The sequence below is a fragment of the Manis javanica genome, chromosome 5 (assembly GCF_040802235.1).
Source record: "Manis javanica isolate MJ-LG chromosome 5, MJ_LKY, whole genome shotgun sequence".
Taxonomy (NCBI): Eukaryota; Metazoa; Chordata; class Mammalia; order Pholidota; family Manidae; genus Manis; species Manis javanica.
In genome coordinates, this window is record NC_133160.1 from 85992267 (window position 1) to 86009963 (window position 17697).

The 17697-nt window shown below is 36.9% G+C and overlaps 1 protein-coding gene across 2 annotated transcripts in view; it reads right to left on the reverse strand.

The window, feature by feature from the left end:
* Window positions 1-1390: 1390 nt before the first annotated feature.
* Window positions 1391-17697, reverse strand: part of GSTCD (glutathione S-transferase C-terminal domain containing) — a 136039-nt gene continuing 119732 nt past the window's right edge. For both annotated transcript variants that reach the window (XM_017666310.3, XM_017666311.3), the window contains exons 9-12: window positions 12883-13016; window positions 10298-10328; window positions 6527-6596; window positions 1391-3197 (exon numbers count right to left, since the gene is read on the reverse strand). In XM_017666310.3, coding sequence (XP_017521799.3) covers window positions 3061-3197; window positions 6527-6596; window positions 10298-10328; window positions 12883-13016 — 372 coding nt within the window. In that variant the 3' untranslated portion in view covers window positions 1391-3060. The remainder of the gene's footprint in view (window positions 3198-6526; window positions 6597-10297; window positions 10329-12882; window positions 13017-17697) is intronic.

Below are 17697 nucleotides of genomic sequence, written 5' to 3' on the forward strand. Positions count from 1 at the left end.
AGGAAGTTAGGAAAGGCTACACTCAGGAGGTCAAGTCTAAGACCAGAAGGATGAGTGACTCAAACTAGTGGCATGGGCAAGAGGAGGTTATTCTGCATAGTGGGAACAGCCTGTAAAAGCTCAAGGTAATAGCATTAAAACTATCAAATCATTAGAAGTAAAATAAAGCATCTACACTGAAAATGACAAAATATTGCTGAAAATAATTAAAGAAGAGCAAAATAAGTTGAAAGATATATTATGGTCATAGATTGTAAGACTCAATATTTAAATGACAAAAATCAGCAGCCTTTTTGTTATTTCAAAGAAGTTGGTAAGTCAATTAAAAAATGTATATAGAAATAGAATAGATCTAAAACAGCCAAAACATTCTAGAAAATGAAAACTGAAATTGGAAGGCAAACTACCTTATTTCAAGACTTACTGTAAAGCTATATAATCAAACAGAGTAATGGAACAGACTAGAGAATCAGAAATAGACTCATATACATCAATTGATTTTCAACTGAGGTGCCAAGTCAATTCAATGGAGAAAGAAAAGGTTTTTAAACAAATGGTGCTGAAACAATTGTAGATTCCTCATAACTGCCCTACCTTTATATTGATTTGAAATGCAGAAAGCTAGAATCATGAAGTTCTATAAGAACACATAGGAAGAATCTTTATAACCTTAGGATAGGTGAAGATTTATTCAGGAGGACACAGAGAATATTAACCATAAAAGAAAAAAAAAGATAAATTAGGCTTCATGAAAATTAAAACTTTCAAAATGAGTAGGTAAGTCACAGACTGGGAAAACATTCCCAATATATATATCTGACAAAGGACTCATATCTAGAATTTATAAAGAACTCTTATAAATCAGCAATAAAAAAAACCCCAAATGATCTAATTTTTAAAATAAGCAAAAGACTAGAACACTTTATAAATGATGCTTAGCATTACTAGTTATCAGAGAAATGAAAATTAAAACCACAATTAGATACCATTTCACATCCACTGGAATGGTTAAAATAAAAAAGACTGATAATATCAAATGTTGGTGAAGGTGTAGAGAGCTAGAACTTTTATTCATTGCTGGTAGGAATATAAAATGGTACAACCACTTTGGAAAATTGTTTGGCAATTAACATTCATTTATTCAATGACTTTGCAATTTTATTATTAGGTATTTATCCAAGAGAAAATGAAAACATATGTCTACAAAACAACTTGAACAAGAATATCCATAGGCCTTATTTGTAGTATCCTGGAAGTGGAAACAATCCAAATACCACAGGAGAATGGATAAACAGATTTTGATGTGTTTTATTAATGGAATATTACTTGGGAATAAGAAAAAACTATTGATACACATAGTAAATGGGTATTTCTCAAAAAATATACTATGTTGAGCAAAAGATGTCAGACACAAAAGACTACATGCTGAATCACCTCATTTGTATGAAGGACAATAATAGGCAAAACAAATGTAGGTAAGTGCTTGTCTTTGAGGTGTGGGAAATTAACAAAAGGGCACATGAGAGTACTCTTTGGGCTGATGCAAATATCTTATGTCTGGTGATGGCTGCATCAGTGTATACAGTTGTCAAAACTTCTCAAACTGAATACTTAAAAATCTGTTATTTTATTGTCTATAAATTATACCTCAATTAAAAAACATAGCTTAGGATAAGAGGATGATGTGTCTATAGGCACAAATGACTAAAATACTCAGGGCTGATGGTTCATTCTTTTCTTAAATTCTATCCCAGAAAATAAGAGTTCAAACTTTCCACCCTCCATGAATTATTCCTATAATTTAGGATTAAAGTGATAAAAGAGGTATTTATTAAAGTCCTTTCTCCTCATAGTATTCAGGGGTTGTTATTCAGGGGTTGAAAACATCAAAATTGATGAAAATAAAATTTCATCTCAAGTAGAAGAACCTAGGACATGTAAAAGTTAAATAATTAGCAGCTAAACAATTAGCATGTAGAAGTTAAATAATGTGAGAAAGGACATGCCATCAGTCTAAAAACTTTGGCTTGTGGAATAAGGAGAATGTGCAGGATAAGAATTTGGGCAGGGAGAACTATTCAAATGAATTTCTCTACCCTATATGCCTGCCTCCCATTTATATTCCATAAGTTTTAAGAAAAAAAGTAAATAAAAAATATGATTGATATATGAGAAACAAATCCTGTTTTGTATTATGATATAAAGAACTTAACTAGTTCACTAATCATTTTCTTCTAGATGATTTAGACTAGGAAAGGCATCATCTTCTAGATGATCCATAGGCGAGGCATTGTGTCTCTTACAACTCATCGTTGTATCCTTAGAATAATCTAGGCCAGGGTCTTGAAAACAATGAATCACCAAAGATTACTTACAGACTTGAATGAACTAATCAATGTGTTTGTTGATTAGTTAGAATTTATGTCCAAATTATATGCTCCCATAATGAGAAATTTACTGCAATTATTTCATGTCTTCATGTAAAATGATCTCATTTGCTAATTTATGGGAAATATATTAAAAGAAGTATATGAAATGATATCCAAGTCTAACTCATCCCAGCTTAAACATTTAACCATACTGTAATTACCTGACTAGATTTAAAAAAAGTTATAGAAAAGTACAATTGTTAAAAATACAAACAAACAAACCCCACTGAGTCTAGTTTTGGTTCCACTTCAATATCTAGATGACTATAAAGGCTTCAATTCATCATTTAGAATTGAACATCACATTGGCAAGATTAGAAAAGCTGTGAACCGAGAAGGAAATTGCTACTCCAGTGACGGAACCCCCACTAATGAGTATTATTCTGTTGGCAGTGAGTCTTCAGGGGATTCTCGTCATGAAAACCAGTGGTCCTTAAATCACACATTATAAGAGCATTTTGATGCTTTGCACGCAGCCTTTCTTCCCAGACTTTCCTGCTGCTTTCCTTCCTGAGCACAATAGGTTCAAGATGGCTAATGCTGTTTCCTAGTTATGCCAAGAACCTCCTGAATACCACTGGGCTGTCATCACGAAGACGGAAGGCAAAAACATCCATGTGAGCATCTCATTCTAAACAGGGACTCCCACGATCATGTTGTTTTTGGGAGAGCAGCTCTCAGGCTCCATGGATATCACCTGAACAGAGTAGCCATGTTCTTCTGCAGCTTTTGCTCGATCGAGATCCACCAGGCACATGCACTGTTTTCCTGAAATACAGTAAAATAGTATCATGAGATACTCCAGACTTACCAGTGCATTATCAATGTGCTTAAGGGTCTCTATAGAGTGACAAAATCTGTGAGTATATGGAGATGCTGTTTGCCCCCAAGTCTCTTTCAATTTAATTCTTGATCAGTATGGAGAGAAGACAATTACAAATACAGGGCATTTCACATATTTGTTTCTGCTAATAATTTAAAGTATGTTAACCTTTTAAAATGTATTTATAAATAAATTTCAAATAAGAGCTACAGATTCTATTTCCCATTATGATTAAAAATCCATTTAAATACCTTGTCTCTGCATTCCTTATGAAAATACATTACCTGTGATATTGTGAAAAGAATAACATCTCTCTTTAAGAATATTTTAAGTATCATGCTAACAAAATGTAACATGCCTGAAAGACATGTTACATTTTGCACCTGGAATTCTCAGTGGTACACTTATTATTTCAAGTGGATGTATAATGTTGGGTGTAATATACTCTTACTTTCCAGAAACCCTGCATCTGCATAAAATCGTGGTATTCAATTTCTTTGTAATCTTTGGAAAACAAAAGAGGAAGCCTGACTGGCAAGCAAAGCAGTTAATTTTTGTCCTTTGGCGGATATAAACTACTTTAAAAGTAGCTCAGGAAAATAAATGATTTGGGGTTTAATATATTCAAAACAATGTCTTACTTTTACATTTTCAATTTCTGTAAATTCAGTATAAAAGTTGGGAAAAGGTTACTGACTATGCAGAACTTCATTACATTTTTTTCCTCTGTAATTTTAATAATGTCTAAGCATTACTTTAAAATGATTCATTTTTAATGTCAGCAGAAACTGCTAAACTAAAACACCAGCAGTGAATTCAGATAAGTGAAATAGAGAAGTTCTTCTATGGAAGACAGAAGAACCCTCACAGAAAAACATTGCAAGGTGAAATCAGTAGGTAAGAATCGGCAATGAGGGATTCAGATTCAAAATGTTTATTTTGTACATTTTCCTTAAAAGTCCCCATGCTAAAAGAGATGAACTGTGTTAGAAATGATATAAAAAGAGATGTCTAGAATTCCATTTAGGCTACATCACCCCCTATTCACCAACAGCTGTATGACTGACATTCTTTTTTTTCCTTAAAATATTGTTTTTCCTTTAAGACATCTGTAAATGTCCCCTCAATCCATCTCCTTTACAATTTAAAATGAGGCGTTCTCTGCCAGAATGGGATGCTCTACATTCCTTCAGTACCCACCCTGGGTTTACATTGCAGCTATTTTCCCTTGGCTTTGATCCCAGTCAATTTTTCCTTTTGCATTATGTAGAAGAATCTCATGTTTTCACATGTTGAAGAACTGTCTTGACAACTGAAATTCAGTTTTTGGTACTCTACCTTTGGGGCCTGGGTAGCATCCTCAAATGTTCACAGAACAGAAGTATGGCCTGTGCAAACTGTAGAGGTAGGCATTTGACGGAATCCATGACTTTGAACTTGACTTTTCCTCCCTTCATGCCAGTGATTATGCCAAATGCTCCTCCTCCTCAACTCTCAGGATTTTCCTTCCAGACACTCCCTGATGCTTAAAACATCAACCATGTACACACCCATGTACTGCACCAAGTATGTCATCATTGAGTCTAGTAGGGTTATATCAAATGCAATTTTATATCTATATCTATATCTAGATATGTACATACATATATATATACACACATATTCATATATACATATAAATTATACCTCAATACAAATATTCCTCAACATTTGAATATACATTCAACTAACTCAAAGTGCTGGGGTTGGGAAAAGGAGGAGGAAGAGTGAAAGAGAGGGAAAGAGAGAGGCTGCATGCGGGAAAGAGAATGCTCTTTTCATATAGTCATGCCCTAGAGTGCGATCAAGAAGGAAATCACTTTATCTTCAGCCTCAGGTCTCAAATACCTCCCCAACTGTGAATATCTTGCTATGCTGATTTTGACTTTAGAATTTTAATATAACTGTTTCTCAAACAACATGGTCCCTGAATGCAAGTGAATTACTGTATCTGGTGCTCAGCCAAAGAAACAGCAATCTGTGTTTAGTGTAACATGATATGATAGTCTCCAATGTGGCACTTTTCTAAATAATTTTAAAGATTATTTTTGACTCCACTCAATCATCGTAAGCCCTAATTTTGTAACCTAGCCTCCCCGTGATGTGACTCCATCACTGGGGGCAGTGCAAAAGTGAATAAGAGCTTCATGTCTAGAATCAAATAATTTGGGTTCTTAATGTGGATCCTTCATCTACCAGCTGAAGGAACCTGGATAAGCCTTTGTCCCAGTTCTCTTATCTGTAGAATGTAAATAACACATATCCCTTGTAGGGAAAATGGAAGTTCCTATGGCCAGGATCCTCACCTGGCCCTAAACTACTTGATGATATAATTGGCCTGCTGCTAGCTAGTAGTTACACCCATAGGCAATGAACCATTATTGTCAGTGTTACTCTGTGAAGAGCTCCGCCCAGTGCTCTGCCCAGAGGCACAGACGGAGAGGACTGCTGACTTGCCAGAGGCAGATGTGATTCCTGTACTTGACCTGCCATCATGAGAGTAAAGCTTTGTATAAAGGCTTTTACCTGCAATCATCCATTGTTATTCCGTCTCACCGAATCCTGAGTGAACTTCCCCAGGGGCTATCCCCCTTGGGTGAGTCACCCCCTAAGTATTTTTATAAGAATTAACTGAGAAAATGGGTAGTGGACTTCTAGCTCAGTATTTAAATGTGCAATTAGCTATTAGCTGTAATTAACCTGCTTAATGTGATTTCGGTATCTCAAGCAAAGTCTTAGAAAAATTCATTACTTAAACTTGAAATGCTATTGTAGGTCTTCCAACTTAAGGAATGTTTAATATTACAAATGTTGAATAAACTGGTCTATGATTAATAATATAAAAATATTTTTTTTCTGAGAAAGAAAACATCATCTTTGTTTCTACAATTTTCATGCATCAATTTTGGCATGCATAGTTAGTTTATCTATATTATTTCTTCTGTGGCTTTTGATAGATCCTTCAGTTTGTAACAGTAAGAAAGATTTAACATAATAATTCTGTTCAATGTTTGTACATTGAAAATGTATATAAAAGTATTAATGTTCACAAAAATGGGATAAAATATTATTATATTTACAAAGCCCCTTTCAATGTGGATTAAGTTTTCTGGGTAAAACAAACTTTAGTTTCTTGTTGGTAAATGATCAGTTTTTCCCAGATAGACTCGGGTCCATGCATTTCTAGGCATATTGTACATAATCTACTCAACAGCTGCTCTGTGACAACACATACCTATGAGCCTTCGTTGGGGTGGAAGCTGGACAGCTGTCTGATCTGCAAATCTGCAAAGAATCATGTGTTCCTAAAAAAAAAAAAAGTAATAAAATGTGGGTTTATTTTAATCTTCAAAGTTATAAAAATTTTTAATAACTACATTTTTCTGGAGCCTTACATTGTTTAACTGAATAAAATGCTACACAAATAATATCCTTGAAAGAAGCAAATTTTTAGGAAATGGTACTCAGTAACTTTTTCCCTTCAAGTAGACTGCTCTTCAGACATCGTTCTGAAGGACTGTTGCACAGGAGATCCTTACGGCCATTTAAACAGTCGCTTTTAGCTGAAATATGGTTATAATTTGTGACTATAATGTGCTTAACTAAAACACCTAAAATTCACTTGTATTTTTCCTTTAATAAAATAAGAATCTCAGGAACATGGCTCCAAGACATTCTAAGTGGCCTTTCTTCCTACAGCGGGAAGAAAAGCAAGCACTGTGAGGAGCCACCTTTGCGGCTTCTGCAGTTCTCCGGGAGGCCCAGCAGAGCGCTGGCCACGCCTTCACTCTTCCCGACGTCCCTTTGCAGGAGAGGAGGCTGGCTCACCCGCTCTCACTCCAGAAGGCTGCAGGAAGGGTATCTATTTCTGCTTTAAGACAAGGCATAAGGAGGACCTGAGGGAATGGGAGGGAGATTATTGCTTCTGCTTAACAATCTTAGGGAGGATTGCATTAATGAAACAAGAAGGCTTTCAAGGGACAGAGAGCAGATGAATGAGTCTGCACAGCACTCTATAATCTGCAAGGAGCCAAAGGTGAGTGATTAGTTGGGGTCAAGATGAGAGCAATGTTCCCAAGACAACTGTGCGTGCAGACCAGCTGCAGCGGCCCAGCGTGTCGGTGATCCCACCTGTCAGCTCCGCAAGTGCGTTGAATTCAGAACGATCTCTCATCCCCTCAGTCTTTTGTCAATTCGGGCTTCACTTTTTAAACAAGGGAGTTGCAGTGATTGTGGGACGCTGGCTCTTTTTGAAGGGTTAACTTTGTTTCAACTTTTATGTACTAAAAAACCCACTTTAATGCTCAATATAAAAATCAGTGCCAATGAGTGTGTCGGATACTAATAAAATGGTTCAAGTGAATAATTTATTATGCACACATGAACTGCTACCCACAAAGGGGCAGAAGAGGAATTTAGAATTACATAATTTGAAGAAAAGTAAGAAAAAGCCTGTACTTTGTCATCACGGTGTTTGAAAATTAAGATTCACTTTAAATAAAGGTAACATTGAGGCAATCACAACTTCACATGAAGTTGTCCTTGTAAGTCTCACCTTACAACATTGGAAATTATTTGTGTATGTGTTCTCCTCAGTGGAAGTTAACATCTGGAAGGGGAAGCCACAGAGAAACTACTCAGCAAAGATTTGTTGACTAAATTAAACGGTGGAGAAAAATGCTTCTAAGGTTACTCTCAAGATATTTGACATTAAGACCATTTAGTTCTGCCTGCCAGCCCACCCATCATGTTAAGAAGGACTGAGGTATCAACTTGCCACAATATCCAAGAAGCTCTGACTTCTCTATAGAGCATTTTACCTGAGACTCTGAAAAGGGCTGGCGGCCAAGCAGCTTTTTGAGGGTATGTGAGAAAGAAGAAATAGAGATGAACTGGGGAACCAGGGAGTTGTCTGCTGGCAGAGCCTGGGGACCTTGGCTCTTTCTGCTCTTTTGACATTTTTTCCTTCCTAACCAGTGAAACTGTATTATACTTCCTCCTCACCATCCTAGGTTTTCTCCATTCATCCTCTCAGAGGTGGCTTTACCTAGGATTCTTCAAGGAGGGATTAGAAACAGAAGCCTAGTTTTAGTTTATTTTTCAACTTATTTTCTACCTTATTGGCAAGGCCTTGTGAGAGAAAGGTGAGATGTTTTGAGTCTTATGAAAACAAAGCTCCTGGGATCCGAATGCTTCCCCCAAAATATTATAGTTCCCTAGAATATGAAAACCTTATATCCAGTTGTGGATAAAATGAGAGTTCCTGTGGCCAGGATTCTCACCTGGCCCTGCTTGACTAGCTCACTGCACACCTGTGGGCAATACCTAGCTGTTGACTCTATATAAAGAGCTCCGCCAGTGCTCTGGGTACAACATGGTGGCAGGGCTGCAGGAGAGCAGACAGAGGCTGGAGTGGTGGCAGTGCCGAGGACAGAGGCCCAGAGGCAGAGACCCGCTTGCTGCATGCAGACTTGCTCTGAGCGAATAGGATTTTAGTGATTGACCTGCCACCATGGAAATAAAGTTAGGTATAACTCTTTCACCCCAAGAACATTCTTCTGTCATATCTTTGGTCACATTGAATCCATAGTGAACTTGCCCAGAGCTGAAACCCACTGGCAAGACACCAGTAGGCAAAACTTTAAAACCAGAAAGTTGGTTCTGGTTGAAAGTGTGAACCCTACAGATCTCTCCTTTTCATGGGGATCTGTGCACTGCGATGGGGGCTTGGGAGGGCACTGAGGAATGGGAGGTGAGGGCAGGAGGTGGGGTGGGGATAGGGGGTAGGCGTGTAAGAGTCATGAAGTAGAGGTGAAGGAGTTCAGGTGTCGAGGTGGTAGAAAAGAACATTTTTAGGCCACTGTACCTCACTATTTCACTGTTGAACAGAGAAGGTGAAATTCTTAAAAGGCAGCAGCTGGTATACAAAATGAGATAATATATTTTTAGAGAGTCTGTGTAAGAAGTAAAAGTAACTAAGAGTCCAACTAATTAATCTACTTTTAATGGAATTATTTATGAACTTATCTATAATATTATTTGTTATATTGCATTATGTCATGTTACTGACCAGTTAGTTAGTTGTGATGTTCAGAAAGCTGGAAAATATTTTGCTTAGATTGGAGACCCAAAGCGAGACAATTCTCTGTGGGTGTCCTGAGTTTCTCCATGTGTTTGTGGGATGGTACCGTCTTTGTTCCAGACCCCAGGGGTTGGCAAACCATGGTCCACAGGCCAAATCCAGCCTATGACCTGTTGCAAAAAGCTCTCAAGTTAGAAATGGTTTTACCATTTTAAAAGGATTGTAAACCAACAATAACAAAACAACAAAAATGACAAGGACAATGAAGGATAAATGGGAGATTTGTAAGTGGCCGGTAAAACTTACAATATTTATTTTGACCTCTTAAAAGAAAAATTTGCCTGTGTTCCAAATTATCTTTTCAAAGATGTCTGTATAGTGAGCAGCCTTGGAAAATATATATTTTCCAGACAATACTTACTGTCTTCCTCTGGAGTGAAGGGCAGGCTTGCTGGCTTAAAGATTAAATCCTAAAAACATTTGGGTCTCCTAAACTCAGGTTACCTGTCTTATGATGCAACTCACTGTGTATGTAGGAGGCACCTGGCTCTTTCTGTGCTGCCCTGTGGGAACTGGGCCTCAGTGAGTCAGTGAGAAAAGGATGATAGTCTGGCTACTTCTATTGCTGTGAGTAATAACCTGTCTTTGTCTCTGACTTAGGAGTCTCCTTTCTTCTAGATTTCCTAAATCCATGAAATTATGGCAGGCTAACTTGTTAGCGTGAGAGTAGGGTAAACTCTTAGACTCTTCACAAACCTTGTCAACTACCTGGAAATCAATCTTGATTTGAAAAAAACCCATATTAGATGTTGATGAGTAATTCAAACATAACTATAGATCATATAGCCCATTATAATTTGAAAGGCAAAAATATAAAGAAGGGATTAAAAATATAAAAAGACATCTAGATCTTTGTAAGGTTACCTTATACGATAAAGTTTTCTTGAATTGTTCACTGAAATAGAAAAGAAAAAGGAATTAGTCATTTAAATACCAAAGATTCTAAGTTTTGAAGCAACTAAATTATAAACAAAAACAGGTATTTCTATCTGAAGAATAAACATTATGTTATCCTGAACTAAAAATTACGCTAGTTTGAAATGTCTCCATAAAAGACAAGCATACCATCATATGCTATTAATTTTAAAGAATTTCTTTCAAAGATTGTTTACACTGTTAGACAAGCACAACCGTTTTTTTCTTCCCCACATGGGTGCACATAGCTCTAGGGCTTTTTAAATGCAGGTTTTATTGTTACTCAGGTGTGGTGAGAGCAAAAGATCAGGAGAGATCACCACTGAAAAGATAGTTATTCATAGTTCCAAGAGAAGGGGGCACACCATGCCACACGGGGCCCTGGGGAGAAGCGCACAGTTGTTTAGGAGGCAGAGGGAGTCATGAAAACATGGGCAAGAGGCTTTATTATGGATTCTGTGGGAAGGAATGTCAAGGCAGGATGAGCAAGCTTAGGACTGGCTAATTTGATGTCAGTGGGCTAGGGGCTGTCCTTAGTCTGATAGCTGGCCCTTAGGTAATTAGGTCTGGGGGATAGTGACCAGAGAATGGTCCTCCAGTGCCAAGGGGGGAAAGTGTTAGTAAATCTGCAGAGATGTGAAAAGGTTAACAGACACTTAATTGAGACTTAAAAATCAGTTACCTGAGACTGCAGGCTGAACAACTCAAATTGGCATTTGTGAGGATCTTTATAGTGCTAGACTTACAAATTTTTTGATGGGTTGTAAAATATACATTTATCTGTGTATATTTAGAATAAAATAAAATTTCAACTACTGAATAAGCCTCAAATTATATTTTATTTTTTGCTTTTCCATAGTTCCTTTGGTTTTCTTTAAAACTAGTTGCAAACTGCAGTAAAGAACAAAACAATGAGAGGTAAAGAAAAAGAAGACTATTATTTGTACTTTGTTACGTTTAAATTACTTAAGATAGAAGCCTCTAAGTATAAATTCCAATGGAAAAGTTCTAACATTTCTTAAAAGCAATGATGGAAATGATCGACAACTCTTTTGTGACACATTCTAGGGTAGACTTGCCAGAACTAACGCATTGAATCTATTCTGTCATTAAAATGATCAGCATGATTCCCAGTAACTATGCATCAGAGAATAAAATGTCATAAACACCAAGAGTGGCCCTTCACTAGGTTGAGTTAAAGTGAGAATGAAAATGTTTCCCTCTTTGATGTGGGATGAGAAGCACTATGAAAATGGCTGTCAAACTTGCAGATCAATCATTATCACCCATAGGCAGTACTGAAAAATATGACAGTGACTACTGTAATGAGCATTTATTGACTGCTCACTGCAACTGTAACATATTTATTGAGTGCTTATTCTATGCTGCTTCTAAGTGTTTAATGTGTATCATTCAATTCACACAAAAACTTTGAGGTAATTACTATTAAAACCCCCATTTTGTAGATGAGAAAATATAGGCAAAAAGACTTTAAATTGCCTGATGTGAAAAAATTTATAAAAGGATAAGGAGACATTATTTGCACCTAGCGGGAATTTTTCCACTTAAGCACTTAACCAGTACTCTCTTCTGCTTCTGATAGGTGGTGCTTTCCACGTAGAAATACAGTTGACCCTTGAACAACATAGGTCTGAACTATGTGGTCCCCTTTATGTGGATTTTTAAAAAATAAATACTATGCAGTATTGTAAATGTGTTTTATTTTTCCTTATGATTTTATTAATGTTTTTTTCTCTAGCTTTATTGTAAGAATACAATATATAATTTAAGATGCAAAATATATGATGTGCTAATTGACTATGTTATAGGTAAGGCTTCCAGTCAACAGGAGGTGATTAGCAGTTAAGTTTTGGGGAGTTGTCTCACCTGAGGGTTTCAGCCCCAGGCAAGTTCACTATGATTAGGTGAGACTGAGAAATGATAATGGCACATTCTTGGGGTAAAAGGGTTTATACCTGGGTTTATTCTCACAGTGGTAGGTCAAGCACTAGAATCAACCCTGTATCCAATAGTCTGCAGGTCCATAATCCACCTCCTTCTCTGCCTCCACCCAGAGCACTGGGCAGAGCTCTTTATATAATGACTCAGTCAATAATAGCTTATTGCCTACAGGTGTGGAAGGAGTAGCCTAGCAGTAGGCCAATTACATCATCAATAAATTCAGGGTCAGGTGAGGATCCTGGCCATAGGAACTTCCATTTTCCCCACAGGAGTCAAAAGTTATACTTGGATTTCTCACTTCACAGGAAAGTGCTGAAGCTGTCAGACTTCTAGTCAGCTGACTCCTAGACTGACTTGTTTCTAAATTTCAGCAGAAGTTGGATCCAGGAGAAAAAAATCAAGGGCAATCATAGCGGAGACCCTCTCTTCCTTATATAACATAAACAATACTTGCCATTATGGAAAGAAGATATGAGCTCAAAAGTGAAATCTCATTGCAACTTTACGTCAGATAATTTTTGTGCATTGATTTAACCCTCATATTGGTGCCTAAGTAGAACGCTACATTTCACCTTTTTGGAAAATTAAACTTTGAGGTGTTCTGAATGAAACCATAACAGCAAGGGCATGTCACAAAGGAAGCCTGTGTTTTGATGCAGTGCTCAATCACCATGTCTGTTGCCACTCCACAAGCATGCAACGCCACCTGGAAAACAAAACCAGACCTTAGCCCTAAGTCCTTTCTTAATTAACAGTGATATTTTGTGCCATATTTTTCTTTACTTTTTGAGAACTGATCCTCTAGAAGTTTCATTATCAGAATATTATTCCATAATTGTTTAAACAGTTCTCATTTGACATACCAAAGGACTAGTTAACTATTTATGTTAATTAAGAAAATAGGTTGGAAGATTACAAATGGAACATTATAAAGCAATGAAGCATAAGATCCATTCAATGGAAAATCTGATGTGATGTTAAATATGGAAAATTTAATATGCATGTCTAGACTGGTGCTCTTGCTGATTATGAATTTAGTTCAGTTGTAGCCCTGTGGTAGGAACACTAGATTGAAATCAGAATTTTTAGTGGAGAACTTTAGTTGGGTGTGTGATCTTGGGACACTTAAATTGAACTTCTTTGGGCCTTAGTCTCTTCAACTATAAACTATGGTTAACAATACTGACATATCACAACGTTGTTGCAAAGATTAAGTAACAGTGCATTTGAAAACACTCTTGTTAAATGCTGTGTGAATATAGACAGTGTTGCATTAAAAACTAGTCAAATCATTTATGCAGCACCTTTTCATATTCATATAAAAATTCTTAACATCAAATGTTGAATTGCATGAACTACTTTCAGTTGGTTTATTTAAAAAGGAATAAAATTATGAATTAGAGTCATCAGGGCTTCAATAATTCATGAAAAGAAAAATAACAAAATGATTTAAAAATGTTCTCAAAACAAATTCCTTAAATATAGCTATATGTATTATATTCTAAAGTATACAATTGTGAAAATTACTAGCTAAATAAAGGAAAATAGGATATAGGATCTTGATTTTCTGACAAAATGCTTCATCCCCATTTTATTCTGGACAGAAACAAACTGTTTTGGATTATAATTGTCCTTTCTAGACACAGATCTTTCAACTTTAGGGTAAGAAGGGGCTATCAGGGTGAAGAGAAGGAGACTTTCTGGAAATTTCTGGATGTGAAGTATTATTAAGCCAGATTCCTCTTTCGAATTGGGAAGAACCAAAACCAACACTGTAATGGTTTAAGGAAAATAAGAAACCTTCTCCTGAACTCTCCCCTCTTTCAGGCTTACATCAGCTACACAGAAGTCAACAATCCTATGACTGCTGTGAACACACCTTTCCTTTTTTGCTCTGAAAGTAGAGCCTGCTGTCTGGGGAAGAAAACAACTACAGAGTGACTGGGACAGTGAAGAACCCTGATTTTTCATCTGCCCCTTTTATTTGAGCAGCTTTGCAGAGTGAAAAATAGGCTAGTCTTATTTTCATGAGTAGCTGGAAAACAACCTTTAGTAAAAATCGTAGATGCATTTTTCCCCTGGAGGGAGAGAGAAGAGAACCAACACTCATCGAGTGCCCTTTCTATACTGGGTGATCATGATGTGTCTAGGCTCACACAGCCCTGAGAGGTTTTATTATCTCCATTTCAGAAGTGAGGAAACTAAGGATGAGAAAATTAAGAACGTGCCACAAAGCAGCTCCTCAGGGGCAGGAGGATCCTGACCCCAGGCCTCACCCCGTGTGTTAATTACATCAGGCTGCTCTCCCACAAACTTAAGATACTTAAAGAAAAGTTTAGATAATTTACTTTTATAAACTACCTTTTACTTAGGGTCACACACATGCCCTTTGCTGCATGCAAAAGAGTGAGTTTATTTTCCTCATTAAAGCAAAGCAACTAAATCTAAGAACTACAGCTGGCCCTGCAACAACACAGGTCTGAACTGCACAGATCCACTTTAACATGAATTTAAAAAAATAAATATATTGGGAACATTTTTGGAGAATGGCAGCAATTAGGAATAACTCACAGATGAACTGCATAGCCTAGAAATATAAATAAAGATTAAGAAAAAGTCATGTCATGAATGCATAAAAGATACACAAATACTGGTCTATTTTATCATTTGCTACCTTAAAATGTACACCATTCTGTTATAAAAAGTTAAAATATATCAAAACTTACACACTTGAACATTGATAGACAGTACAAGGCACCATTTGCAGTCAAGAGAAATGCAAACAAACATAAGGATGTGGTTTTAAATCATAACTGCTTGAGATTAACTGTGGTACATACTGTGCTACTGTAACAGTTTCCTAGCCACCTCCTGTTGTATTGGGGTGAGGTTAGGTATTGATGAGTATTCACTTAAAACACAGTGAGGCTAGTCATCTCCTGTGAGCAGTTCATATCTCCAGTAAATTGCATATAGCTGTAAAAAGTGATCTCTTGACGTTCTCATGTATTTCTTATCATGTTTAGTGCAATATTGTAAACCTTAAATAACACTGTGGGACTCATATGAAATGCCAATAGTGATGCTGGAAGTGCTCCCAAGAAACTGAGAAAAGTTATGGCATTATAAGAAAAAGTAGAATTGCTTGATAAGTACTGTAGATTGAGGTCTGCAGCTGCAGATGCCTGCTATTCAAGATAAATGAATCCATTGTAAGGACCAAAGAAAAGGAAATTCATGATGCTGTCGCTGCAGCTACACCAGCAGGTGCAAAAACCTTGCACTTTCTGCAAAATACCTTCTTATCTTGTCCTGAAAGTGCAGCTTTTATGTGGGTGCAGGATTGCTGTAAGAAAGGCATGCCCACATATTCTAAAATGATTAAAGAAAAAGCTAAGTCATTATATGTATAACATAAAACCAAAGGAAGGTAAAATATCTAAATTTGGGGAATTTAATGCCAGCAAAGAATGGTTTGATAATCTTGGAAAAAGATTTGGCTTAAAAAATGTTAAGAGAACCGGAGATTTTGTTGACCAAGAGGCAGAAGATGAGTTCCCAGGCACCATGAAGAAAATCATCGAGAAAGGATATTGGCCTGAGCAGGTTGTTAATGCAGAAGAAAATGCCTAATCTGGGGGGAAAATGCCACAAAAGATATTTATTATTAAGGAAGAGAAGCAAGCACCAAGATTTAAGGCAGGAAGGGATAGGCTACCTCTAATATTTTGTGCAAATGCATTTGGCTTTATGATCAGCACTGCCCTTATCAACAGAGCTGCTAACACCTGAGCCTTGAAGAGAAAAGGAAAACACCAGCTGCCAGTCTTTTGGTTGTACAACATGAAGGCCTGGACAATGAGAATAGGCCTTTTTTGGTTCCACTGATGCTTTGGCCCTGAAGTCAGGAAGTGCCTTGCCAGTAAGGGACTCTCTTTTCAAGGTCTTTTGATATGAGACAATGCTCTTGGCCACTCAGAACCCCATGAATTCAACACTGGAGGCACTAAAGTGGTCTACTTGCCCCTCAACACAACATCTCTAAGCCAGCCTCTAGATCAGAGAATCATGAGGCCCTTCAAGGCTCATTTTACATGGTGCTCTATAGAAAGGATTACTATTCTATGGAAAAGAGATCCAAGAGAGAACATAATGAAAGCCTGAAATGATTATACCTTTGAAGCTGCCATCGTTGTTGTAGAAAAAAACATGAAAACCATCAAGCCTGAAACAATAAATTCTGCTGAAGAAAACTGTGCCCAGATATTGTGCATTATTTCATAGGATACATGACAGAGCCAGTCATGAAAGAGATTATAGATATGGTAAAAAAGGTTACGGAGGGTGAAGGATTTCAAGATACGGATCTTGAAGAAATTCAAGAACTAACAGACACCACACCAGAGGAATTACCTTGATGGACATGAGTGCTTCTGAACCACAGCCAGAGGTGAAGAAGGAGACATATGTAGAAGCAGTGCCAGAAAACAAATTGCCATTAGACATTCTGGCAGAAGGGTTCCATTTGTTCAAGACATGGATCCTTCTATAATATGGGCACTGCAAAAAGCAAACTGTGAAAGGATTGGTACCATATGGAAGAATTTTTAGAGAAGTGAAAAAGCAAGCAAGTCAGACAGAAATTATGAGGTATATCTGTAGAGTTGCACTGAGTGTGCCTGCCTCTCCGACTCCCCTTCCACCTCCTCCATCTCTGCCATCCCCAAGACAGCAGGTTCAGCTCTTCCTCCTCCTCAGCCTATTCAGCCTAAGATGAGGATAAAAACCTGTATGATGATCCACTTCCACTCAATGAACAGTAAATAAATGTGATGCCATAAAGTTAGTAAACCTATCTGTTGTGTATGTGTGTCTTCATGTGAAAATCTAATAACTATAAGACAATGATATGGATATGGAATGTTTTTTGTGTCACCATCATTATCATCATTGTCTAAGTATTTGTCATGCAGAGCATTGTGTGCAAGACTTACATGGGAGTGATGTTTACTATAACATATTAAGTGTGTTAGCTTTCTTACTGTTTTATAACTTTGATTTCAAAGAATTACATACTATATGGTATGCCTTCCTTTTGTACTTAGAGAAACTGGGTAACAGTGTATCATCACAGGTAAGTGGTTTTTAAAAAAAATGTAACAATGTTTCAATTACTAAATTATGAATATGACTGAAACACTGTATGCTATAGAAATTTTATGATTCATTCATTAGTGTGTAAGCTAGGCTACCATGAAATAACTGTACTGATTACACTAAAGTACAATAAAGCAATAAAGCACTTGCTGCTTGTTATCAATGCATGCATCATTATACCTGTAAATAAATATTAATTTCTTTTCACATTATCTTTTCTGATGTTTAGT